At 54.2% G+C, this 27071-nt stretch overlaps 2 protein-coding genes across 3 annotated transcripts in view; one reads left to right on the top strand and one right to left on the bottom strand.

The window, feature by feature from the left end:
• Positions 1-405: 405 nt before the first annotated feature.
• On the top strand, positions 406-13810 carry NIPAL4 (NIPA like domain containing 4). The gene is made up of 6 exons (XM_045826369.1): positions 406-624; positions 4000-4239; positions 6837-6893; positions 8073-8163; positions 10690-10850; positions 11516-13810. Exons 1-6 carry the CDS (start codon positions 588-590, stop codon positions 12145-12147), a joined length of 1218 nt encoding a protein of 405 aa, XP_045682325.1. The 5' UTR covers positions 406-587; the 3' UTR covers positions 12148-13810.
• A 4778-nt stretch (positions 13811-18588) lies between these two features.
• Positions 18589-27071, bottom strand: part of ADAM19 (ADAM metallopeptidase domain 19) — a 75464-nt gene continuing 66981 nt past the window's right edge. For both annotated transcript variants that reach the window (XM_045823866.1, XM_045823856.1), the window contains 8 exons: positions 25860-26064; positions 25109-25186; positions 24898-25006; positions 23919-24063; positions 22996-23080; positions 22469-22693; positions 19874-20026; positions 18589-19089 (listed from right to left, as the gene is read on the bottom strand). In XM_045823866.1, coding sequence (XP_045679822.1) covers positions 19036-19089; positions 19874-20026; positions 22469-22693; positions 22996-23080; positions 23919-24063; positions 24898-25006; positions 25109-25186; positions 25860-26064 — 1054 coding nt within the window. In that variant the 3' untranslated portion in view covers positions 18589-19035. The remainder of the gene's footprint in view (positions 19090-19873; positions 20027-22468; positions 22694-22995; positions 23081-23918; positions 24064-24897; positions 25007-25108; positions 25187-25859; positions 26065-27071) is intronic.

The raw sequence follows: 27071 nt of genomic DNA, 5'->3' as shown, positions 1-27071 counted from the left end.
ATGAACAAGGCAGGGAGGGAGGAAGCCAGGCAGCCAGGCGGGAAGAAAAACACCCAGGGTCCTGGACGCCCCTGTGGAGAGAGGGCCCCAGCTGGCAGGAATTTCCCCTTCCGAACCCCACGTTCCCACTTCTACCTTGGCCCCAAAATTGCCCCCTCTCCCGCCATCCTAGGGCCCACTGACTCTGTCACCGGAGAGGGAACTGGGTGCCAATCTCCGCTTCGGGAAGGGGTGGCGCCCAGGGTCCCGCCCCCTTGTCGCCAGCCCTGAGTGAGGGGCGGTGACTCCCTCTCCCGGAGCCTCCGCCCCAGGTAGGCGTGCGCACCTCTGAGGGCAGATGCAGTACGGGGTGGGGGTTGAGGGGTAGTGAGGGGGGTGGGCCCGGCCATGGAGTTGCCCAAGACACCGGGTGACTCCTCCCCGGGGACCCTCCCCCTCTGGGGCGGGTCATTCTCCCCACCCCTGGGTCCCGACCCCGGCGGCTTCTCGCACGCCGGCCAAGCCGGGGACAAGTCTCGGCCACCTGCTCCAGAGCCCGGGAGCCTGGGGCGTCATCCGCGCGCGTCGGTGCGTGCGCCCAGGGCCCCATGGAGTCGCCGGCCAGCAATGCCAGCTGCGAGAACGGTGGGTGCAGAAGGGGGGCGGAGGCAGGGCGTGCGCCGGGGGGAACGGGGGGACCGCCTTTCCTTCCGCATCGCTCCTTCCATTCGCATCCTACCAGGCGGCCCAAAACCGAGGGGAGGGGGCGGGGTGGTTCAGTGGTGGGCTCACGTTGTTCCCCATCCAGTTCTCAGGCCTGTCTTGGGAAGGAGCAGGGTTCTGGCCGACTTCCCCCATCTCGGGAGCTGGGTAGCTGAAAGGACAGTGGGAGAAAGGGGGGCAAACAGGGTAGGCAGGAGGCAGAAGCAGGCATTCTTGGTTGCAACAGGTCGCCCTAGAGGTGTGGGGTCCCGGGTTTCGTTGTATGTATGGCTGCCTCAGATTCTGGCACCTGCCCAGGTCTGGCCGTCTCCCTATGGCCCACCGAAAACAGAGGTGGGAAAGAACAACCCAGGAAAGGATAAGGCAAGATCCTTGGCTTTATGTTGACTTCTTACCCGGAACCGAGTAGGGAGCTAGGCTCTTTACGTGAATTATCTCATTTAATCCTTAACACGACTCTGGCAGACAGGCAGATACTATCACTTTACTGGCTCCACGCTGGAGACAGAGAATCTGAGGCTCTAAGAAGTCTGATAACTTGCTCCAGGTAGCAGAGTGGGGAAATGGGGTGTAGAACGAGGGCTCGTGGATGCCAAACCTGTGCTCACACCCCTGTGCTCCACTCTCTCCTTGGTACATCTCCATTTTCCCACCCTGTCTTGGAATGGTGCCCTGTGGGGGACCCCAGTTGTTCTAACTTCTCTCTCCAGTGAAGCTTTCAAAGCCGGCCTGTTGGGTGTTGGCTGGCTTTGGCTTCCTAGCCAACAAGGCAGTTCATTTTCAGCCTCGCCTTGCCCTGGGGAAGAAGACGCTCCCCAGTCCTGGCATATTCTGGAAGAGAAGCAGGAATCCTCTGGCCCAACTCCGCTTGGCAGATGACATCCTTCTCAGAACTGGGTTTCCTTTGGCCCTCAGCCTTCTCTCATTTTCTTTCTATCCCTACGGGAGAACTTGAGTCAATGGAGGGTGCTGTGCCCCTTGGGTGCTTCAGGCCTCCCCCAAACAGCCAAACCCACAGTAGGCCTGCTGGTTCCACCTGCTGGAGATGTCCCTTCAGGAGGGCAGGAGGTGGGTGTGGGAATGGGCTTGACCTTCCCCTGGGGAGTCTCCTTGCTTGGCCCATGTCCTTCCAGGCTCTGGCTCACTTCCTGAGCGCAGGGAACTCCCCAGGTCGGACTCCTGTCTCAGATGAGGAACAGAGGTGAGCAATCAGAACGAGCTCGATTAGGGGCGGAGACCGCTGCTTGTCTCATCTTCTCCCGATTGTGACACATGTCAGAAAGAGAGCTCTGCCACTGTAAAAGACACACAGGTGTCCCCTGGGGCATTCCCCAGCCAGCTGCCACTGGGTTTTTGTGTGACACAAGTCGGTACTTCCCCTTCTCGGGGCCTCAGTTTCCCCAGCCGAAAGAGGGCTGTTCTAGCTCTGCTGTTCCGTGCTCCCGCACCCTGGAAGAAAGCTCAACACTGCACTTCATTAGGTCCACCAAGATGTCACCTTGTGACCTGGGTATTCCAAAGGCAAAGCTGCCTGACCTTGGCCTTCAGGGCCCTTCTCGTGCAAGTGTGGTCCTAGGAGACGTGCCTGGCCCAGGCTTACGTCCTTGACACAGGGGCCAGGTCTAAAGATGACACTGTTAGAAAAAGACCTTCAAAAGCCAGAGGTCACAAATTCGAATGCCTCTCAAGGCCCAGCATTCGACCAGAAAGACTGGAGGGAGCTGGGTGGGGACTCTGGGGCTTTGCAAAGAGCATGTTCCATCTGGGGGGGCAGCACTGCTCCGCAGCGGCCGACTGTTGCAGTGGGAAGGCGGACCCTGCAAGGTCATTGAAAGCTGCATTTTTATGGGAAATCTGATTTTTAAATGTTGGTGACAAATTCATATTTTAAAATAGCCCTCAAGAGGCCAAGTGCAATGCCACCCGCCTTGCTGCCTGTTTTGTGGGGGGTACGTAGTGGTTAAACGCATGGGCTTTGGCGTCAGGTAGGCTTGGGGTCCAATTCTGGCTTCACCAGCTACCAGCAGTGTAGCCTTAGACAGGCCACCGAACATACCAGGGTCCCAATTTCTTCAGCTAAAACCCGGGCATGGTCACCGTGCCATTTTCACGACAGGAAGGCTCATGGGAAGCCCCGAAGCACAGGGCCATGTGAGTCCTAGCACTGGAGGGTTATTGGCTATGCTTCGTACTATTTCCTTGAACTTGGACAGCTTAGGTTTTTGACTAAGGGTCTGAGCTTCATGCCCAAGTTTGTTCTGTTGTCCTGTGGTTTTTTAAAAGATTTTATTTACTTATTTTTAGAGATGGGAAGAGAGGGAGAAAGGGAGAGACACATCAATGTGTGGGTGCCTCTTGCATGCCCTCTACTGGGGACCCAGCTCACAACCCAGGCATGTGCTCTCACTGGGAATTGAACTGGTGACCCTTTGGTTCACAGACCAGCATTCAATCCACTGAGCCACACCAGCCAGGGCTGTCCTTGGTGTTTGTGCCAGAAGGGCAAACAAGGGTGGGTTGGCTCTGGGGCACGAGGACTCTCACGGACTCTAGGGCTCAGAAAGCAAACTGAAGACAGGTTCTGAGAGGGACACTCATTCTTCTGAGGCCTGAAGACAGGCCACAGCCACTGACCACGGCACCAGGGTCTCAGAAGTAAGGTCAGGGAAGGGTCAGTCATAACAAACTGCGCCCTCATATTTGATCATCCCCAGACCTAGAAAGGGCTCTGGACTCTCTAACCTCACTGCCTTGTGTTACCTGTCAGGGGTCGCCAGTGTGGCCGGAGTGAGGGGTACGTAAGTGAAGACGCCTCTGGAAGGGGTACTCTGCATGTGATTCTGAGCTGTCGGAGGCCCAGAGGCTGGGGACGGGTCAGGGGAGCAGGTAGTGATTTCAGTGGGGGATGGGGATGGGAAGATAGATTCAATAAGAGCTTGGGGGGCCCTGCCTTCGTTGGGGCATCAGAAGAGCTGAGTGGTTTCGGCTGGAGTTCTAGAGTCAATCTGCGTTCTTAGGCAAAGTGCGTGACCTCCTTTGGCTCCCGAAGCCATATCCGTGAAATGGGATTTCAAGGCGACACTCACCTGACAGGTGGTTGTAAGCATCTGATGAGTTCATGCAAGCCTCACGTAAGCACTGGTGAATGTTAGCCAGTGTTTTTAGGGGGGCGGCCCAGTGTGGGGAAGGAACCCCGCTGTAGCTGAAGCATGGGGCCTGAAACAGTGGTCAGTCTAATATCATTACAGTGTGCCTGTGTCCCCAGCATGCCTTTCTCACCATGGTGTTCCCCTCTAGGTTCCCTCATCACCCTCTACTGCTCCTCCCAGCAAGTCCTGTGCCAGATCGTCGGTGAGCTCGCCCCCCAGATACCCAGCAATGTCACCTCTTACAGCTGGCAGGAGAGGTTCAGGAAGAACTACAGCTTCTACGTCGGCCTGGGCCTGGCCTTCCTGTCCAGCCTTCTCATCGGCAGCAGTGTCATCCTCAAGAAGAAAGGCCTCCTGCGCCTGGTGGCCTCGGGGGCCACGCGGGCTGGTAGGCTGCTGGTGGGGGCAGGGATGGAGATGGGATGCTGGGTGCCTGGACCCTCAGCCAGCCCTGTGAACCTCCCTTCGCTGCAGCAGTTTGAGAGGCTGGCCTCGAAGGGCACGAAAGGCTCACAGTCATCCCCATTGGAAAGCCAACCCACCAATAGGAGCCCTTCCTTTATAATCCGGTTTTTCCTGACAACCTCATGCTCAGCGAATTGGGGTGAAGAGAGGGATAGGGGCCAAGAATCAGAAACCCCAGGTCTAGTCCTGGTTTTATTGTTTATTATCTGTCATCAAAGACGTGTCGTAACTTCCCTACGAAATGGAAATACAAATACCTCTGCCTGGAACAATGCAAGGCACTTACTATCATACTGAAGTCCCTTATAGGCTACAAAAGAAAAGAATTACTGAATCTCTGTCTACAGGGATTTGCTTGCTTGAAAAATAAGATGTGTATCCATGAAACAATTCTTGAGAAATGGAACCATGCATAAAAGAATTTGTTCACTTAATCAGCATTTCTTGTGTACCTGCTGTGTGCCAAGTGCCATGTTAGACCCAGGCCGCAGTGTCCTTTGCAGGGCGTTGAATCGAGTGGGAGGGACAGGCAGGTCAGTAGGCAGTTGTTCTATAGTGTGTAAAGTGCTATCGGGGGTGGGGGGGGAATCAGATGCAATGGCAATGTTTTGGAGAGGCATGTGAAGCCTGGGCTTTGGGCATTCATGGAGGTTTTCTGTAGAAGTGATCCAACCGCTGAGACCTAAGTAGTGCGGAGATAGCAAGGTGAAGGGGAAAGGAGGAGAACGTAGTGTTCCAGGCAGAAAGGACAGCACGTGCAAAGGTTCAGAGGTGAGAGAGCATGGGTGACATTAGAAAGTGCATGTGGTTCCAAGTGGCTGGAGCATGGTGGGTAAGAGAGGGGGCTGGGGCCAGATCACAATGGTCTTGTAAACTGGGCTTCAGAATCTGAGTGTGATTGTAAGCGACTTTAGGCTTTCGGCAGGGGGGTGACATGGTCTGATTCATGATGAGAGAAGGTCGCTGGAGGCTGCGCGGAGAATGGATTAGGGACGAGGGGGAAGACCAGTGAGGGGAGAGAGACAACAGAACTTCGTCTGGGCCCGGGAAAGAGCAGCGGGCACGGGGACAAGTGTGGAGTCCAGGTCTGAAGGCAGAACTTCCTGGCTCTGCTGTCGCCTGGCTCCCGGGGGCGGGCAAAAGCACGAGTCGAGGATGACGCAGCTTTGTGACTTGAGCAACCGGGGAGATGAGGGTGCTATTTTGTGAGATGAATAATGCAGGAGGGGCAGGTTTGTGGGAAGATGATGGGTTCAAGTTTGGACATGTTCTATTTAATTTTCTGCTATTTTAATAGCTTCGGAGATTTCAAACCTTAAACTAAAATGCTTTCAGAGCTCTTAACTTTTATGGGAGATTTTAAGGCCTCTAGGAACCTAAAGACCCTCACAACAAATGGCGTGCAATGTTGGGGTTTTAAGAGAATTGCCTTGAACCTAGCCATTATCATCATCATAGCTAGCATTATTGAGCACTGACTACGGGCAGGCTCTGAGACCATTATGTGAACAAAGCAGACACAATGCCTGGCTTCGTGGAGCTTCCATTTTAATGAGAGACGTGGCAGCAAATAAATAGGTCAATTCACATTCTAAATGATAAGCACCAGGAAGGAGAAGAGCTGGGTGCGATGAGGGAAAACCCCAAGGGGAAGGAATAGAGATACTGGGCCGGGCGGCGGGGCGGGGGGATCTTGGGGCAACCTCTCTCGAGCAGAGACCTGTAGAGTGAGTGCACATGCAGGTAAATATCGCTAAGGAGACTCTTCCGAATGTGGAAAAGCACGGGCAGAGTTCTGAAGGCTGAAAGCCCTCATCATTCTCGAAGAGCCAGAAGAAAGCCTGAGTGGCTAGATTGTATATTTGGAAGCCATTGGCCAGCTATATGTGGAAGGATGACATACTCTCTTCTACATTTTTGAAAGACCACTGGCTTCTGTGAAAAGAACAAATTATAAAGGGACAAGAGATGACTCAGAGGAGGCTGTTGCCTCAACCAGGCCAGAGGTGATGATAGTAACTTGGAGTTGGGTGGTGGCTGTGGAGTGGACACACGTGAGATGCTCTTTGGAGACGGAATCAGCAGGATGGACCGGATGCAGAAGGTGGAGGAGTAGGAGGAACCGAGGGTGATCCCCTGGTTTCTGGCTTAAGCAACTGTGTGCATGGAGGTGTCAGTTACTGAGTTTCATTTGGTGGGTGGCTGGGGAGCGTTGAAAATCAAGAGTTCCATTGAGGACAGAGTTTGAGATGCCTGTTGAGAGATCCAAGAGATGTCGGATAAGCAAGTGGATATGCGCTCAGGGTACATGCATGAAATAGGGCCCCCAGCACATAGATGGTATTTCTCACTTGGGGAGTGGATGAACTCACCTAGGAGGGGGCCCAGGAGTAAGCCCAGAGGATTGACCACAGCTAACATATACTGAACCCTTCGAGACTGTGAAGCGAAGGCAGAGAGAGGAAGGGTGCCTGAAAAAGTGTGGCCACGCTCTGACTTTGTGTCCATGTCTTTCTGCAGTGGACGGAGGCTATGGCTACCTGAAGGACGCGATGTGGTGGGCTGGATTTCTCACCAGTAAGTGGGGACTTCGCTACTAATGACAGTGGCCTATGGACGGCGGAGGCAGAGGTGAAAGGAAGGGTGGCTGGGGCATTTCTGTCTCTAGTGTGAAGACTGTGACTGTGAGACCCAGGTTTTTAGGCAGGAAACCTAACAGTCTTTGCAGGTGGGACATCTTACCTGTATCTCAGATCTCTTTCTCAACCCAAAGTCAGTTTTGGGTCCGTGAAGCATCTGTGCCCAGAGAGGTTTGTACAGAGCCGGTAATGAGAAAGGTGTCACTTCTCAACTTCCCCTGGAACATAAAGAGATATCGCTGCCTTCTGGCGTCTCTTGGACTTCCTCGTGGCAGAAGCTGGCACTCCTGTGCCAACTGCCCTATTCCACAGGCGGTTTTGGGACTCACTCAGAACATGGCTGATCTGCCGCTGAAGGTTTGCCTAAATTTGCACGTTCACACATTTCCCCCAATTTCCACCCACCCTCTCTGGCTTTCAAACCCTAATTCTTTCCGATGGAAAATCAGCCAGCTTTCCATTTATAATCGCCTACGTCAGGTTTGGATTCCAGGCTTAGCCAGAGCTATCCCACTTACCAACTGCTTTCATGGGGCACACCCGTGCCATTCTCTACCAGCAGAGACAGAAAAGGCACTTGCAGGAGTCTGCAAACTGGACACTCGAATGGGGAGAACTGGGCCCTTTGAAAGGTCACACTTTCTAACCCACCTGCCTGTCTGCTGTGGGCTACCCACAGTTCCCCTGGGAAATGGGACTCTATGGACCAGTCAGTACCTGGAGAATCGATAACCGTAACTGTTTCTCTATTTGATAATTAACACTTTCTAGAACTTACCTTAAAGATACAGACCAAATATTGGCAGTCCCTGAGGCACATTTAACCATGCCTGGACTAGAAGAAGCCAAGAGACCTCAAGAACAAGACGGTGTCTACCCACAACCATGTCATGTGACCTTGAACCCTGGGTCTAGCTTCCCCATCTTTAAAATGGAAGGCTTTGATCAGGGTGATCTGGGCCTGACCTTGATTGGATTCTCCAGGGAGAAGCATGTGAATCAGGATTTTAAGGAAGGGTAGCCTGGGATTCTATGAAGCCGTCTCCACCCAGACTCGTCTGGGCGGGAGATGGGGCAGCGGAGCCACAACTAACCTCTCTCTCCCTTCATGTCCTAGTGGCTGCTGGAGAAGTGGCCAACTTCGGGGCCTACGCGTTCGCTCCCGCGACGGTCATCACTCCCCTGGGAGCCATGAGTGTCCTCATAAGGTTGTTGTCACCTCTCTTGCTTTCTCTGGCTCCTTCCTGCTTTCTTTTCTTTTTTAAATTATTATTTTCTGACTTGAGAGAGAGAGAAACATTGATTGTTGTTCCACTTATTTACGCATTCATAGGTTGAGTCTTTTATGTGCCCTGACTGGGGATTGAACCCACAACCTTGGCATATCTGGACGACGCTCTAGCCAACTGAGCTACCCAGCCAGGGCTTCCTATTTTCAGTTTGTTGGGGTCTGGAACTGCCAGTGGGGTCAGCTCCCACTGGCAGTCAGGGACATGGGTCGATCCCAGCTCCCAGAAAGCGGCAGGATGCTGTTCAGAGCTCTGGCTCCTTGAATTGCTCGCTGTCAGCTGCTGTAGTGTCCCCTCGACTTACTGGGCAGCGGAGGGGCAAGCCAAGCCCAGACCAGTGGGAAGCGCTTCCACTGCCACCCATCTCATTGACGTCTCATGTCAATGTTTTGATGCCCAGTAGGAGAAGCTTACAAGTGAAAAGCACGAACCCTAGATGAACATGCCAAGTTCTCACCTTAGCTCTCCCACTGAGTAGTGACATTACCATGTGCCAGTCACTGAACCAGTCTAAACCCCAGTTTCCCCATCTGCCAAATGGGGATGCTAATACTACCTACTTAAAGGCATTTTGCTGCAGGGACCAAATGACATAATGCATAGAAAGTGCATTGTTAGCCTGGCACTGAAGAGTAACCATGGCTAACATATATGAAGGGCTTACTGTGTGCTGCATGTTCTAAGTATATTCTGTGTACTGACTCATGTAATCCTGACATCATCCCTGCTAATTAGAAAGTAGGGGCAATCTGAGGCTGAGAGAGATTAAGGAACTTGGACAAGGTCACCCAGGTCCTAAGAGGCTAGCCCAAGGTCCCCACCTGGGTGGTCCAATGTCGGAGTCTGGGTGCTCAACAGCTGTGCTGTGTTGCCTTGCAAGCGTCTCCCAGCTTTAAAAATAACCAATACTAAATTTGTGTGCTTCCCATTGCCCCATTCCTCCCCAGCCATAAACATAGCCCCTGTGGTGGGGCGGGGGTGCAGTTCCTGAAGCCCCGTTGGAAGCTGGAGCCCTGGCAAATCCTAGCCAACCACACCCAGTAGTCACAATTTCCTCTGTTTTGGTTTACCTTCTTGACAATAATTTTGCAACATTTATGCAGTCAGAAACCAAGCAAACCAAACAAATAGAGCAGTGACTCACATAGCACAGTTGGCTGATGTAGCAGTGTGACCAGGGTTGCACATCTGATCCGTTTACAAATTCCCTCCCTCGGGAGGCTGGGAGAGTCAAGAGCTCTCCCGTGCGTGATCCCTGCCTGCGCTAACGCCACCGGACCCGCTGGAACGGGCGTGTGGGTGAGATGCTTTTGGTAGTTTTAGAGGAGGTGGGAGACATCCAGAAGAACTTGGATGAACGTTGGGTCCTAGGCCAGATAACAGATTTTACCCTAAACTAATGCTAACTTTGTAAAGAAACAAAAGCATGCCCTAGTGATGATATCTTTCTTGCCCAGTTTTCCTCCCTTCTTCCCTCACTTCTGCTGGCACATCTGGAGGATGTGAGGGGAATGAAAATTATGTCATCTAGGAACAGCAAGGAAGTGGAGGTGTTCTGCCCAGAAAGGAAAGAGAAGACTTAGGGGAGTCACAAGAATGCTCCTTAGTGATGTGTAGAGGAAACCTATGTTTCCTCTTACAGGGTACATAGGGTACATAAGGGTACCTAGGCCTTATAAGGAGAGAGAATTGGACCTAAATCCTGGCTTAGCACATAACCAGTCGTATGACCTTGCCCAGTTGTTTTAACCTCTGTGAGACTCAGTTTTCTCTTCTGTAAAATGGGGGTAGAATATTTTATTCCTCAAAGAGTTGTTAGATTCTAGCAAGGTGAAAAACGGAAAGTTCCTAGTGTAATCCCCATAGGGTACGTAATATAGGCCAAAGACACAGTGCCTATAATTGTCATTGTGTTGTTTATATTGGCATATACAAAAGGAAGAAGCAATGGATTTGTTCCGCATGGCTCAAGGAACAGAAATGGAATAATGAGTAGAAAGCACCATAATTTTGGTGTATAATTAAAATGAACCTATAGTGCATTCATTTGCTTTGTGAAGGGGTGAGCTGCGTGTCACCAGAGGGATACAAGCCAAGCTGAAAGCCGCCTGTTTGCAATGTTAAGAGAAGATGTGCTCATTGGGCAGGAAGTTAGACAAGAGTGCTTTGAGGGGCTCTTCCCACGTTTCTGCTTTGGAATACTTTCAGTCTCTAAAATGAAAGAAACTCCCGTGTGCGTCCTCACTTCCTCCAGCGCACACTGTAACCCTCCCCTAAGTGAGTTTCTATTTCCAGCGGCTTGGGGGGCTCTAGAAAAGCTTCCCCACGAGAGACAAGTGCATCCTGACCTGTTGGCTCCAGGAGCCCTTGCTCAGACCCTGTTTCTCTTCGGGGCGCTGGCCCAGGCCTGGCTGCCTCAGCTCCTCCTCCCGTTCCCACCTACAGCGCCATCATGTCCTCGTATTTCCTGGGAGAGAGTCTGAATCTGCTGGGAAAGCTGGGCTGTGCCATCTGTGTGGCTGGGAGCACGGTGATGGTGATCCACGCCCCCGAGGAGGAAAAGGTCACCACCGTCATTGAGATGGCCGCCAAGATGAAGGGCACAGGTAGGCACCAAGCCCGGTGAGCAGGGAAGTGCCGGGCGCTGCCCCACATGGGAGGGCCGACTGGGCTCGGAGTGTCTCAGGTGGAGAAGGCAAGACCAGCTCATAAGCTTGCCAGCCCGAGATATCTTATGCCATTTATTGTGCTTGGGACGTGCCAGGCACTGTCCTAAGTGCTTCATCTGCGCTGGCTCAGTCAGTTCTGGCTGCTAGGACGGAATACTGCAGACGGGGCGGCTTATAAACAACGGGCGTTTATTTCTCGCAGTTCGGGAGGCCGCCAGTCCATGACCCAGGGGCCCGCAGATTGCGTGTCTGGCGAGCGCCTGCCTCCTGATTCTTAGATCACCGTTCTCTCACTGTGTCCCACGTGGTGGAAGGGACGAGGGAGCTCTTTGGGGTCTTCTTTATGAGGGCACCAGTCCCCTTCGTGAGGGCTCTACTCTCATGACCCAGCCACCCCCCAAAGGCCCCGCCTCCTCATACCCTCACATGGGGGATTAGGTTTTCACCTAGGGATTTGAGGAGATACAGTCAGCCGTGCAGCATGCGTGACCTCATTTAACCCTACGAGAAAAAGCTCTCTGCGGAAGGTCTCGTTACTAGCCTTGCTGTACAGATGGGGAAACTGCGGTCTTGGGGCAACCTGTCTCCCTCTGCTCCTGAAGGGTACATCGTGTTCGCCGTGCTCCTGCTGGTGTTCTGCCTCATCCTCATCTTCGTCGTGGCCCCGCGTTACGGGCAGAGGAACATCCTCGTCTACATCGCCATCTGCTCCGTGATCGGGGCCTTCTCGGTGTCCGCCGTCAAGGGTCTGGGCATCACCATCAGGAACTTCTTCCAGGGGCTGCCCGTCGTGCGGCACCCCCTGCCCTACATCCTGTCCCTCATCCTGGCGCTGTCGCTCAGCACGCAGGTCAACTTCCTCAACAGGGCGCTGGACATCTTCAACACTTCCCTGGTGTTCCCCATCTACTACGTGTTCTTCACCACGGTCGTGGTCACCTCCTCCATCGTCCTCTTCAAGGAGTGGCAGAGCATGTCTGCCGTGGACATCGTGGGCACGCTCTCCGGCTTCGTCACCATCATCCTGGGCGTGTTCATGCTTCATGCCTTCAAAGACCTGGACATGAGCCAGACGAGCTTGCCCCACACGCACAAAGACCCCGCCCCTCCTCCCGCCCCGGAGCCCACCGCCATTAGACTAGAAGACAAGAATGTCCTTGTGGACAATATAGAACTCTCCAGCACTCCGTTGCCGGAAGAGAAGCCCAAAGTATTTGTCATCCAGTCTTCTTAAAGCTCGGAATCCGCGAGGGAGAGGACGAGCCCTGCGGGACAGCCCGAGTTCTCAGTTTCGGAGCCACCCGGTCATTTTCAGCACAGCTGTGACCCACGGGCTCTCTTCTCTGAGATGTTCCTTTATACCTCATCGCTGCCTCCAGGAGGAAAACCCCCACCCAGTGAGTGCGTGGTGGGGGCAGAGCTTCCTGGAAACACAGCCTCGGTGACCAAACACCGCACTTACATCGTCGCCAGCAGGTCCCTGCACCTCCCTTCCCACGTGTTTCCTCGGTGCCAACTGTGTGTTGCTGGGAAGAAGACAGAATGTGACCTGTTGAATGTAGCACATGGTCTAAAGACTGCCCTGGGATGTCGGTCATCAGGAAATCCTCATCTCTCGTGCTCCTGGGACTGATTCGCCATTCCTTAGCCCGAGGGTGACGTGAGGCCGGCTCTGTTCGCCACGCCTCCCCATCCAGAGCCGACAGAGCGCCGGCTTGTGAAAACTGTCTTGCTGCTTTTTGCCGCTTCCTCTTTGGAGGCAGAAGCAAGGCCTCAGCTGACCTTCTGACTGTGAAAGTCGCCTGATGTCTCAGGGAAACATCCACCACTTCCACCAGCCCCGCCTCCCAAGCAGTGCAGCCCGGAGGTCAGCACCTTTGTTCCGATGGAGTCCACCCACCTGCCCCTTCTCTCTTTCTCTGCACGCCAAGGAGCCAGCCACTGAGATGCTCGGGCAGTTATCTCAGAGCTCAGAACAAAGTGACAACCACAATGAAAGATACTTCGCAGCCAAGCTCTGCTGGCCAAACCCAGTGTTTCATTTTGCCTCAGAGAACAGCAGTTGCACTGCTCTTGAAAGTTACCCTGTCGAGCTGTTGACAGAATGCACTTTTTTTTTCCCTCAAGGAGTAAACCAAAATGACTTGGGGAGATGAGGAGGGTGAAGAGCAAGGTCAGGACTTGGCAGAAAGGAGCCACCGGTCCTCTGGAAACCCAGCTAACTTTTGTGTTTACTCCGGTGCTCAACCAAGACCCCGGGTGGAGAGGGCTCTGGGTAATTTCTGAGCTCCAGCCTTAGAGGCTTGGCCAGTGGGACCCACTTTAAACTTCAGTGACCAAGTGGGGTGTAGGTTTGGCATGGGTGGGTGCATTCTGGCTGTTGGTCCAGTTGCCACCAAGCCCTCGACTCCACTGAGGAGCTGCTCACCCTGGGCAGCAGCAGAGTGTCACGATGCTCCAACACCACCTGCTCTGGGGACTGCCTTTGGTCCCCTCACGTCTGGCCAGAGGAATTCACAAAGCAAGAGCATCTGGAGAGAGGTGTAATTGATACCCTTCCCCTCCTGCCTTCTTTCTCGCTGCAGGAGTGTGGGAGTTGGTACAGGGACCACCGAAAGGGAAGTAAGGGAGCCGAGTACCTCTGTAAAGAGGGAAGACTTGATCCTCAGCCCCCAAGTTCGGGCAGCTCCTCCCGTGTACGGTTCCGTCCCCGCGCCCTGTGTTTACATACTGTGCCCTGAGTGCAGCCAAGCCCAGGCCAGACTCTTGCTGGACTGGAAGCGCTAAGGTTCAGCTGACCACCAGGCTGGCTTCCTGCACCTCCAGCCTTATATGCCCAGTTTTTTAATGAATGTGGATTTCTGTCTGTAACTAAAGTCAATGCAACGTGTTGGGTCTTGAGCATAGCAGAAATCTAAGGGCCCTGAGAGTGTGGTCTGCAGGGTCAGGAATAAAGACCTCCGAGTGTGTTTACTTTATACTTGCGTCTTAGCCTTGCTGGGGCGTGGAACAGTTACCCTGCATCCTCTAGTGCTGGGAAGCCGGTCCCTGATCTCTGGAGGGTTGTGGCTTCCAAGGAAGTCCCTACCGTGGTTTTCAACAGCCGTCACTAGAGTAGGAAAGGCTGTTTTGGGAATAGAGTCAGAAGACACGCATCCCTTGTTAGTGGTTGACCTTCCTAGGAGCCTAGTGCAGTGCTAAGAGCTTCACAGAAATTCTCTCTTTAAGTCCTCAGAAACCCCCAAGCCAGATAGACTTTTTATCCTCATCTTGTATATGAGGAAAGGGTCTCAGGGAGGTTAAGTAATCGCCCAAGGCCACACAGCCAGGAGTCTACATTGATCTGTGGCTCCCAGTCCCCAGTCTTAACCACCAGGGAGTGAGTGTGTCTCCAAAGGTTCAGTGTGCCCCCGGCTGCAGTCTGATGTGACTCTGTTCATCTCTTCTTGTGATCTGCCCCGTCCCCCGCTGACAGCTGTCTGTGGTTCTGGTCCTGAGTACATGGCGACCACGACGGCCTCATGGGTGTCCTGAGCACATAGTCGGCACTCACAAAAACACTTACTGAATGAAAGAACGATACCATAGTCCTTCTTTGCCCAAACCCTCTTGGGGCCAGCTCAGCCCAGAAGAGATCCTCACAGAACCCCACCATGGTCAACAGGGCGACTCTGAAACTGATGCCATTTCTGAGCGCCGTGTGCCAGCTGGGTGTTTCCCACAGGGCACTTCACTGAGGACCATGCCCCTCCATAGGGAGCTATGGTTCCCACCAAGGTTCTGGAACTTACCCGCTGGATGCAGCAGAGGCAGCATTTGAACCCAGGTCTGTGCAGCCAAGCTCTGTGTCTTATGCTGCTGACCAGCCTGTGACGATCAACAGCTGGACACAGTGGTTGGTGTAGATGACAGTGTTAGGCAGGCAGAGGTGGTTGGGTGGGGGGCCAATTGCATAAGCAAGCATTTTAGGAGTCCGGGTATTGGTGTCCAATGCCTTTGATGCCCTCAGGCAAACTCATCATCACGAAAAGTTAGAAAAGTGCAATCGGATATCGAGGACCCCTCCCAAAGCTTTTGTGAAGATAAAATGAGATCAGGCAGCACTCAGAGCCTCACGTGTGTTCAGTACTCAGTGAATGTTCCCTGCTCTCCTGGTTATTACGACTCAGTCTCTCTTAGAGAAGCTCAACACTGAAGTGGGGATCGAGTGAGAGAAAGAGGGTGGCATCCTTTTGCAGCCGGAGAAGCACTAATGGATGAGCTGTTAGCACACAGGGCCCTGGGGTCCGAAAGCACACCTGCCCTTCGCCTTGGCTCCGCCCTGCTCGCACAGCCCAGTAGACCTCGGGCAAGCCCTCCCCTCTTTGAAGTGCAGTCCCTAGCAATTAAGATGAGAAAAGCGGAAGGTCTCAGCTGCCTCCCAAGCGTGTATCAGGGAGTCCCAGGATCCTTCATGCCTTTAGTGACCCAAACTGGACCAGCCTATGTCCAAGTGCAAAGGGAAGCAGCCCCTCTGACTGGTCCCGGGGAGACCCAAGGCTTCTGCACAGCTCCAGGTCTCCTCCCACGGCCCGACGTGCTGGCCTGCTGTTTGCATGGCACCCCCCCCCCCCGCCCCCCCAGGAGCCTCCCGTGACCCATCTCCAGGCTGAGCCGGAGGACATCGAAACTCACAAAACAAAAAAGAGTCGCCACCAGACAACATTTCAAATGTCAATTTATTTTAATTAAATACAAACAAGGAAAAAAAAGGCACCATGGCCCATTCAAGTATTTTGCATAGATGTAGAAATATTGTAAACAATTAATAGGTGGACAAGAGAGAAGAGGATCTGTTTTCCACGAAGAATCTCCCAAATAAAAGAAAATTCACATTGCCCTGGGTCCCAGATGCGTACACACGCACGGTGGGTGGTGTGAGGATGTGGGGGAGGGTCACTTCGGGGGCGCCCGGCTTGGATTCTGCGGAACCCCTCTTAGCACCTTTCCGGTTGGCGTCCCTGTCCCGTCCCCGTGGCTTTCTTGGTGTCCAGCAGAGCTGTTACAGGTGCATTTCACACAGTCACTGACTTTAGAACTGGATCCCCATTTAAAGATTTAAATATGCAAGGCTTCTACCCCCTCGGCCAAGTGACAAATTAGGACAGAGGTAAGGGGCGGGGGGGGGGGTTTATTCAAAAGGATTATTGCAAGAGAGGGCGGGGGACAACCGCAGTAAGACTGAGGGGCCACTGCCGTCCCAGGAGGCCTGCAGACGTCACCGCGCTGGGGCAGAGAGGGGCTTTTCTTGCAGAGGGAGACGTAAACAAGGCTACCAGAACACGGGGCGAGCAGGCAGTTCCGACTGGGAGCCAGGTGCCTGGGCTGCAGTTCCCGCCAAAAGAGGCGGGGAGCCGGGCGCTGTCTCCCCGCAAGGTCCCCTGAGGTTTACATTTCAGCGATGGCTCCCAGGCTCTTAAGAAAAACATTTCCCAGGTTGTAAAGCTGGCAGAAGACTAAATTAGCTTTTAGGAAGATTTATGTGCACCTCCGTCTGCACACAGGACTGGTTAACTCACCCCACCGAGCCTCCGGAAAGCTCCCCTCCTTGCCCTCTGACTTGAGCCTCCTGGACCCGCCCGTCAGCCTGAGCTGACACACAGCCCCTGCCCCCAAAGGCCGGGCACAGAGACGGTCCCTGACTGCGCTTCTAGCCAAGTCCACGCCTCCCTAGAAAAGCAAAGTTTTCTTCTTTCTGAGCTTTGGAGTGCAGGCAGACCTCACAGCAGCTTGCCTAGGCATTGTCCCTATTGCAATAACCCTTTCAAATAAAGTCCCTCCTTTCTTAGGTCCAGATTTACCTCTGTCACCTCAGAGCAGCCTGCGGGCACAGGAGGGAGAAGGGGCACATCATGGCCGGTCTCACTCCTTCCTGGGCAGCCACCTCGGCCTGCCGGGATGGCGGTGCCCGGCTCCCTGGACAGAGCCAGGAGTGAGGCGTTAAACAGAACCGGCTGCCACAAGTCTCTCAAAATTTAACATGTCAACCATCTTCCAGTTCACAGTACACTTTGATGGGATGGAGGTGGTATTAAAATAACAGAAAATAGACACAAAACAAGAAAGCAACAACCCAACTCTCTTGCGATTACGGTTCCAGGGAGAGTGGACTTCAGGTTCACAAGGCTCCAGCAGCCACAGTGGCTGTGGCATTTTCCCTTGCGAGCCTTCTGCCTCCTGACCTGAGGGAGGAAAGCTGGACCAGCCACAGGAACGTCTGTGAGCCATGGGGGTGCCTTTAAGGGGGATGATTTTTTTTTGGTGGGGGTCGTTTTCACCTTCACTTTTCTGGGACCCAACATTGAGGCCTGGGACGGTCGCAGTAGCACACTTCAATGGCAGATTGTCCCCTGACTCAGTCGACAGCAAAGAAGGTTGAGATTGGCCCCAGGGGACAACCAGGACCCATGTCAGGGAGACAGGGGCGTGAACATCATGACTCCCTGAGGGAAGAGAACCCCGTTTTCCTGAGATCTTCCTAAAGCCGCCCCCTGTGTGCCGCCCCCACCCCCCGGGTGCAGATCCTGAGCCTCCCACCTGTCTACAAACCCACGATCGAGCACCTGTTGCGTGCCGAGGACTGGCAGAGGGGCCGGGGGTGGAGAGTGAAAGCTCAAGTCTCTTCCTTTCACTGAGGTTTTCAAGAGTCACACAGCACCTTTCTGGGGGTGGGAGACAGTGCCAGAGAACATTCCAGAGACAAGTCGTCTGATTTAGCAGAGCACCACACAGCCCTCCTGCCCTGCTCTGGGGAGAACCCCAGGCTGCTCCCAGCTCTCCTGCGAGCACAGGTAAGGGCAGTGACCAGAGAGAACACGGGGAAGCAGAACACAAACGCCTAGCTGGGCCCCAGCTCAGACTCCGTTCCTTCAAGACTGCTGACTGCGGACTCTCCGGGGGCCTGTAGAGATAGGTGTGCTCTCTGCTCAGTGACCAGACCCAGGGACAGGTGGGGGTTCCTAGGATGCCCACTCCCTAGGTCACTGCATCTGCTGCTGTTTCCGGGCACTTTACCTACATTTAGGCCAGGGAGTGGGGGAGAGACCTTCACCCCGCTGAGGTCACAAAACACATTGAAAAATAACCAATGGAGCCAGCCCCAGAGGCGGGACCCTGACACACAGGTCCCAAGCACCAGGTCCCCAGGAAGTCAGGGCTGCCAAGGGTCTGCGGCACCGCACACGGGGTGGGTCCAAGTGGGGAAGGAGAAATCAAAAGCGCCGGGTACGTGGAAAGTGCAGAAGAGAAAAACGAGAGCAACCAAGGATCACTGAGAGTCAAGAGTCGAAACCTTTGGCATTAGGGCTCAGAGGAGGCCTGGTGCTCCCCCTGCTGTCTACACTGCCTACAAATAGTACCTGTCTGAGTCGGAGTGACCCGTGTAAATATGGGGACGTGGGGGTTTGGGGGCAGTGAGGAGGGGACTGGATTTGTTCACCTGGCTGCAGAGCACAAAGCTGTGACCCCAGCGAAGCCCTGGGCAGGGACACAGCAGTGGCTGGTGTGACCCCTCGAAATCTCGGAGCTACAGAGGCTGGGTACGTACATGCCCTGGGTACGTACGCGCCCAGCCTCTGTCTAGCTCGGGACCTTCGAGGAGGACAGAAGCAACGGAAAGCTCTCGTGCTCACCCCCCCCCGCCCCACAGGACGAGCAGGGATGGCTTCTCCAAGCTAAGTCCTGACCGGAGGAGGGGCTGAAGGGGACTTTCCCCAGCTAGGCTTCTTGGCTCAGATGGCGGGCCAGGGACACCTCTGAGGTGAGGGGCCAGGTGAAGGGAGGCTGGAGGAGAAGCTGCCATTCATCCTCTCCTGCAGGGAAGAGGTCCTGGGTCGGCACGCCCCTCCCCCCACCCCTGGGCCAGTATATTGCACAAAACAACACTTGGATGCTATTGGATAGTGGTCCCTCTGGGCCTCCGAGGAGACTGGGGAGGCGCTGAGTCAAGAAGGAGATTTTCAGAGATGCCGTGGTTCCAGGGGGAGGGGAGGAGGGGAGGAGGGCTCAGAGGTGGCCGGACAGGCTTCTTCCAGATTGCGGGGTTCAGAGTCCTCAAGGGAAGGGAGCAGCCCCTCAGGCAGGTCTAGATTCTGGAGCTCGTCATCCCCCCAGCCCTGTGTGACCTGTTGTCAGGAAACTGTGGGGAGAAAGAGAGGGGAGGGAGACAGACATCAGCTACCTGTTGATTGGGGGATCACGGGGAGCCATCCTCTGGGTTTTGACAGGTCAGATGGGTGACAGCTGGCCAGCAACAGGAATGGTTTCCCGTGGAAGTCTGTGACATGTCTGCTAGACCATTAACCCCACATGATGGTGCCCCTACCCCGAGCTGACTGACAAGTCATCTCCCTGCCTCTCCCCCAAAGCTGCAGCTCAGTGCACAGGTCTCCCAGGGCCCCCTGGGAACACAGGGAGTCAGCCAGCCTCCTTGCCTTCCCTGCACCCGACCCCTAGAACAGCCACTGGAGACCACGTCAGCCCAGGGAAGAGGTCCTAAGAGCAGTCATTTGTGCACACCCTACCACGGTCTGGCAGTTTCTGTAAATTAACTGTCTTGACCTTCACAGCGACCTGGGGAGGCTGGCACCACGCTTCTCATCGCCTCCCTCCAGGAAAGGAAACAGACTCAGGGGGGTGACCAGCTCAGGGCCACCCAGCCAGCCCGTTGCAGATCCAGGTGTGAGGCCATCATGGCTCAGGTTTCTAAGCATCACCTTTCACAGGGAACAAAAATCCCCTATCGCCCATTCAAGGAAGAATCGCACAGATACCAAGAAACACTAAGCTTTTGTCCTTGGCCTTTGTTCTGGAGGTTCAGCCCTACCACAAGCCACATGACCTCCAAGGTTTTCTCAACTGCGGTCTTGTCCCCTGGAGCCCTCTGGCTTTAGCTTTTACCTCGATGGCTTCTGCAGACTCACCTTCGGGGCAGGTGCTCCCAGAGGTCGGGGGTGCTGAGGGACAGGCGCAGTGGGCAGCAGGATGGAGGTGCCGCCCGGCCGGGGGAGGTTCTTGCGGCCTGGCACTGGGTTAGCTGGGAGAGCCTTCTGGGGCGGCCGGGGCCTGGAGAAATCCTGGGGAGAAAGCCACAAGCCTCACTCAAAGCCCAGGGGGGCCTGTTCAAAGGAAAATGTTCCCAATATAATTATGGACCAAAATCAGATGAGAAAGGGGATTATACTATACTCTAGGGTCCTGTTTAAAAAGAAGTTGTATGCCTATGTGTTTTAATGCTCAGGAAAATGCCTTTTGGAGAGCAAGTTGGCAGTATCTATTAAAATGAGAAAGGATCATTCCCTGATCTAACAATTCCACTCCCTACTACCCATGTTGGAGAACTACCTGCATGGGTCCACAAAAGTGAAATGACAAGGACAGTCCTTGCAGCACTGTTTGTGACAGCAAAAGAAACAACAAATACCATAAACTTCCACCAACAGACATATTATTGAATGTATACGGTGACACAGGGTGCAGCGTTTAGAAAGAATGAAGAAGTTGATATGTGCTGTGTGGGAAGGGGACCAAGTGTCATGAAGCTGAGGCACAAGCTACACAGGACAGTTTACACCATCACAGGTGGCCCTTGCACCCCTGCCCCCCATGTAACTGCAGCCGGAAAGTTGGGAAGCACACAGACTGAATGGGTAACAGGGGTTAGCGATGGGGTGTGAATGGGGAGGGGGCTTGCCCAGGTGAACACGAAATTTTTCCAGCAAGACCATATGTGTGTATTACCTGGGCAAAAAAAAAAAAATGAGATTGAAAAATGACTGGTTCGCTATGGGGGACACAGTAAAAGGAATCCTTTCCTCTCTGCGTTTGTATCACCCTCACTAAGGCCTTCCCTGACCACCTTATTTAAAATTACAACACCCCCACGCCTGGCCACCCACAACCGACCTACTGCCTAGTGCCCTGGGGTGACACCATGCTCATTCAACGAGCCTCCGGTGCGGGCTGTTTAGGAGCCACGGTCTGAACCGACTGCTCCCTGGTCTCCACCCACGCTCCGTTCTCCCTGCACACCCGCGTCTCCACGCGTTGCTTTCTCCCCTCATACGCCCTTTCTCTCCGCTCGCTCTGCCACGGGCTCCCTGAGATCCACATGTTGTGGCCCCAACCCCCAGTGCCGTAGATGGGACGGTCTTCGGAGACACGGTTTTTAAAAAGGTGATTAAGTTAAAAAAAAAGGAGGCCCTGATCCAATCCTTAGAAGAGGAAATGCAGACACACACACAGGGAGACCCGGGGCACACACGCCCAGGAAGGACCGTGTGAGGACACAGGAGAGACCCAGGAGAAAGGCCTTGGACGAAACCACATCTGCTGACACCTGGAGTTGTGGACGTCCAGCTTCCAGACTGGGAGAAAATAAATTTCCGTTGTTTAAGCCACTCAGCGAGCGGTGTCTGCTGAGGGTGCCTGAGCAGACAACTGCCCTCTCGTCTTCTGGCTCCTCCCCCTTGTTCCCTCCCTCTCCCCGTTCACAGTCAGCCTCTCCCTTCCCTCCTGCACTGCTCCTTCCTCCCCCGGCCCCAGATGGGGAAACGGGAAAGCAGAGGCTTCGCCTTATCAGCAAACCAAACCTGATGCTCTCGGCTCTGCCAAACTGCGACACCGCCCGTGTCCCAGGGGCTCTCCAAGACCTGCTGCCAGCACCACGGTCGTTAGGTTCAGAGACAGGCTGGGCTCCCGTGGAGCCCTCTGGACGGTGCCCAAGAAAAGCAGTCCCGGGAGGAAAATAAGCAAATCCCCTGCTCCCCGGTGGGGTCACACCCAAAATACACAGTTCGACTCGGGAAGGCAGCAGGTCCAGCCACCGCCCTGGAAACATCTGTGCGTGTGCTGCGGGCGCTCTGCCAGCAGCTACGGCTGCAGCTGCTGGAGCCCAGACATGCCGGGTGAACCGGCAGCACACCGCCTGCCAGAGCACCCTGCCCCTGGCCAGCCCCACAACGAGCCAGGTCGCACAGGACCTCCCAGGTCAGAGGTCCTGGCCAGTGGGAGACTCCGACAGGTACACGGTAGGGGTGATTCCTAAGATGAGAGAAGGATGGGGCCATCAGACCCAGGCTTTGGGGGTCAGAGAGGGCTTCTCGGGACACAGGGCATCTCAGAGGAGAGCTGCACACGAGGGGGAGCTGGGTGTTTGGAAGGAGAAAAGTGCACCGGGCAGCAGGAACAGCGTTTGCAAAGACCTGGAGAAGAGAACAAGACCGCAGGGAACGGAAAGCGGCTGATTTTGGGCGGAAGGTGGGTAGTGGCCTGTCACAAACTAGGCCAACCCGGGAGGGAGTCCTCCGTCACTCAGGGGTTGCCTGGGGAGGGTATCTCCCCACAGCCTTCGCTCTCACCGTGTAGCTATCAGAAGGCAGAAACAGCAGTCAGCTCAGACTCAGCGAGCTCCATGTTCCCAGCCTTGGTCGCTGTCCCCCAAACCCCCGCCCCACTGTTGGTGGCGGCCTTAAAAGCAACGAACACCACCAGCCCAGGGTTGCCGAGAATTCACTTACCTGGGAGAGGATGCAATTTGGTGGAGGGGGCATTGGCCGGTTTGGGGGTGGCCTCCTGGATGACTCCTTCCTCTCTACTTGGGACCCGGCCCCAGGGGGGTTCCTAGGAGCCCTGATAAGGTGTGCTGGCAATGGCATGGGAGGGGACCCGCCATGCAGATAGTCCGGAGGAGGCCGGGGAGGAGGCTGGGGGGGCTTCCGTGGGGTTTCAGGGGTGTTGGTCACCTGTAGGCATAAGACAAGGAATGTCTTCAGACAAAGAAACCCTCAGTGCACTTAGGAACTCAGGAGCGCTCTTGTAAGAGGACCAGAGGCCGAGGAAGAGCAGGGTGACTTGCTAAATCCCAGGGATCCCCGAGGTCAGAACCTTTGCAGTCCTCAGGGGACGTCAGAACCAACTGGACGTCTCTGATGCTGAGGAAGTGGCTTTTATTACCAATCCCATGGCCACAGAGGCTCTTAGGGAAATCTAGTAGGGTCCTGAGGATAAAGGAAAAGTAGCAACATCCAAGGTGCAAAGCTCTTACCTTGCGCTTGCCCTGGGGGGTCTGCAACTTGAACGTTGGGTTGGCATGGCCAGTTCCACTGTTCTGAGACACCCTGAAGGGACAACTGATAACAAGGAATGGGGAGAAGATGGGAAGAGGGGGTGATCATTGAGAATTGGTGCCTGGCCCCTCTGACCCAAGAATGGCCAGTAAACAGCTGGACCTTCCCCCCAGTCTGCTCTGGAAGAAGTGGGATTGGTCCCCCTGAGCCCCAGCTTCCTGGGTATGAAGACATGTGTGGCCAATGGAGAACTCCCAGGGAAAAGAGCTGGCTTTATAGGAAGCAGAGTTTTCCTCGGCACCTTCTCTTCACCCTTTTAAGACCTTTCTCCCCCAAGGAGACAATGGATGTCATCAGCCACCAACTAACAGTCCCCCTTAGGCATCAAGTCGCAAGGACCTGGGCTTTAAAATCCCTTCCAGGACAAGTACAGTTTAACACAGGACTCAGAGACTAGACATCTTCCCCATCCCAGGGAATGAATAGCTTTAAAAAAATAAAAAAGACTTAGTCTTCGTCTTGAGCTCATGTCCAGCTACCCCTGGGAGTGTCTTGGGCTAGTCATTCTCTCTCTGTTGCCTCAGTTTCCAGCTCTTTCCATAGGGAGCAAATCAATTAGATAAAGGGTAGAAAACAGATGTCTTCAACTTGACTTGGGTGGGGCATTCTGTTGAGAAGGACTCTGATACAGAGACCAGGCTCCGCAGAGGACACTCACAGGTCAATCAGCCCTGTCTGCCATGGCCTTGGACATGGCCGAGGGGAGGAGGAACATGCACCCTGCGTTGCCTTCCCTGAATGAGACCCACCACCATACCACCAGCGGTTTCACCTGGGACCGCACACAGAAAGCTCTATGATCCGCAATGCACCCCAAGTCCTTCACGGCACACCATCCTACCTGAACTGTTGCCTCAGCTTGGAGGGAAGGGTGAAGGGCTTGAGTTGGCTCAGTTTGCTCTTCTGCTTGCAGCAGTGGTACATAAGCACCAGGACCACCAGCACAAAGATGGCCGAGAACACTCCGGCTAGCACGGGGCCCACACCTTCCGGAGGCAGAACCAAGAGTCTGAGAACCTGTCAGCGCCACCGCAGTGGGTTTCAAACAACCTTTTCTGACTCTTCTTCAGATACTGATTTGCATTTAATATGCATTCCTTATTCTAACTTAAAAATGATCATAAAGGTAATTTTTAAAAGGCTTGGAAACCAAAAGGTTAAAATCCTTGAGATGCCCAGTGGAAAAATGCAAGGTTTTCTGAGTGGCTCACAATTTTAAGCTTTGTCCACCTAGCAAGGGTGTCTGGCCTGCGGCCTGCGGGCCACACGCAGCCCAGGATGGCCGTGAATGTGGCCCAACACAAAAGTCACAGATTTACTTAAAACATCATGAGGTGTTTTTGCGATTATGTGTCGCAATGTATTAAATGTGTGGCCCAAGACAACTCTTCTTCTTCCAGTGTGTCCCAGAGACGCCAAAAGGTTGGACACCCCTGGAAGGGAATCTAAACCATTACAATGTGCTCCAGGTTCATGATTACTTTTAAGTGGCTGAGGAGGACTGATTGCCACCCCGCCCCACCCCCAATAGGATGAGATCATTCAATAACCTACAGTCTGTCTTATCCTCTCTCTCGCTCTAAGAGCATTCACTCTACCCAGTAGAAACAACAGAGGAAGAGCAACTGAGCTGAGCCCCACACCGGGCTGCCAGATGCAGCTGCTCCTCCCATTCGGCCTCTCTTTCTTTTGTTCCCTCGTCTGCAAAATCTGGATAATGAAGTTGATTCATTATCCCTCTACAACAGGCCACCTGCCCCCACAGCACCCACCCCTCCTCACGAAGGTGGGCAGAGGCCCCGAGCAGGCCAGGCACTCACCCTCGGTGGGCATGGGCCCACTGTCGATGCTGCCCCCCTGGCCGGGAGTGTCGCAGAAGGGCGGGGCCCAGCCCGGGAAGCAGTGGCAGTTCTGGTTGTTGTTGCAGACCTGGAGGGAGCCCAGGAAAGAGACATCAGCACCCTGGAGAGCTCCGGCCTCCCACAGGGCGGGACCCCAGCTGCCCAGCCCCACGCCCCTCTGCAGGCGTACCCCATGGCCATTGCACTTCTTCCCGCAGCCTTCCATTTCAAAGAAGGAGGTGTTCCTGCACTGTCCCTCGAAGCAGACCTGCAGTGAGGAGGAAACTGAACCGTCAGCTCAACCTGGAACACACAGGGCTCGGAAAAGCAGCCCACTTCAGGCTCCTGCGGTGAACATTTGAAAATCAGAAAAGCCAAAGACTGGACAGCAGTTAACTAAATCCCTCCGTTACCTTTGTGACTAGTGAGAAAACAACACACATTACATTGTGAAATCACATCTGATAACAAATGTGTTATTACATCCTATATTATCGTATGTCGGTTATATATCAGTTACTTAACTGTATATCCTGTACTAAACCAACTATGCAGCTTAAAAATGACGACAGGGACAGCAGTCTACTCTGTGCCAAGTACTACCTCCCAAGTGTTTCATTTGTTTTTTTTTTAAGAACTTCATTCTCATAGTTAGCACAGAGATGGGTGCCACTCTTTTCCCCAGGCTTCTCTAACTGCCGTTCTAGTCCACCGCTTACTTCACATGATTATTAACGATGAGGACAAAAGTGACCATGATAACGGCCAGCCCATCCAGGCGCAGAGGGGTTGGGCCGGCTGGGCTTTGAGCCCGGGCGACCCCCTTCAGCGCTCACACTGCTTGGCCACGGCCCTCGTTTCTCGGTCACTGTCACTCCTCTCAGTCACTGCCTTCTGGGTCGCAGCCCAGCCCCTGAGGGAAGCTGCAGGAAAGGACTCACGTGGTTGTGACCACACTTGGTTCCGGTCATCACCAGGCCTGGGTCCAGAATGTCACCCTCCTCCCGGGGACTTCGGTAGACGTGGGTGCCCCGACACCGGATCTGCCTCCCATTCATGACGATGGTGGTGTCGATGGACACCGCGTTGGACTCCAGCGGCCGGGCCTCAGAGCTCTGACACTGGATCTTCCCACACTTGGCATCCCTGGCCCGAGAGAGGGAGAGAAGGAGGGCCAATCAGAGGCTGCGGAACAGCTGGGGCATAGGAGGGCTTAGCTTTTCTTGACCAGGACAGCAGGCTTCCAAGCCTGGGGAAGGGGCAAAGGGCCAATGCGCACGCTCTAGGAACCCACCAGGTGGACCAAGACCAAGGGAAGGAAACAGGAGCCTCATCTCTGCGCAGATCCAGGCCAAGAGCTGGACATAGGGAGTGCTCTTTACTGCAAGGACAATGGCCTGAATGGAGGAATCTGTCCCCCTATGGTCCTTGTACCCTTTGCACCCAGGTGCTGCAACCAGAAGTTTGGTGCCACCCAAGATTCCCCTCCTCCCTTACTCTTGGGTTCAAGTGATTTTTAGGCCCTGTCAACCCTCCCTCCTATACATCGACCTAAATTCACACCATCATCCCCTCTTATCTGGACACCAAGAAACTGACCTCTGCCCCCAGTCTCACGTCACTGCAATCTAACTTCCAAATGGCTCTCAAGTCAAGTCCACACCGTCTCAGCCGTGTGTTGAAGACTTTCTATGATTTGGTCCCTGCCTAACTATCTGGTCTCATTTCTGAGCAGCTTCCTCTACAGTGCACCCCAACATTAGACTTTATATCACACTGTTATCAGTTCTCTGACCACCGGTTTTCCACTTCTCATCTCTCTGCTGGGGACCCTCTCCCATGTACCGGCACCCAACCCACCTGATCCAGCTGGAGGTTTGTGCAGCTCCCAGCCCAGGCATGGCTTCCTTTGGGAAACCACCTCCACCCACTAAGATCGGGCTGGGTGGCTCTCTCCACATGTCCAGTATCCCACTGCATTGTTAATTCAAAGTGCCATGTTCTCAACACAGTATCTGGCACACGGTAAACCCTCAATAGATAGGGAATAGGTGAGCAGATGGATAAATAGATGGGTGGGTGGGTGGATGCCTGAGGTGAATGAATGAATGAATGAATGAATGAGTTCATGAACGACTGGGCTATTCAGATGA

This window comes from Phyllostomus hastatus, unplaced genomic scaffold, assembly GCF_019186645.2.
Source record: "Phyllostomus hastatus isolate PE091 unplaced genomic scaffold, TTU_PhHast_1.1 phas_contig_150, whole genome shotgun sequence".
In the NCBI taxonomy this organism is placed as follows: Eukaryota; Metazoa; Chordata; class Mammalia; order Chiroptera; family Phyllostomidae; genus Phyllostomus; species Phyllostomus hastatus.
The sequence above is the reverse complement of the archived record's forward strand: the minus strand, read 5'-3'. Positions and strand labels throughout refer to the sequence as shown.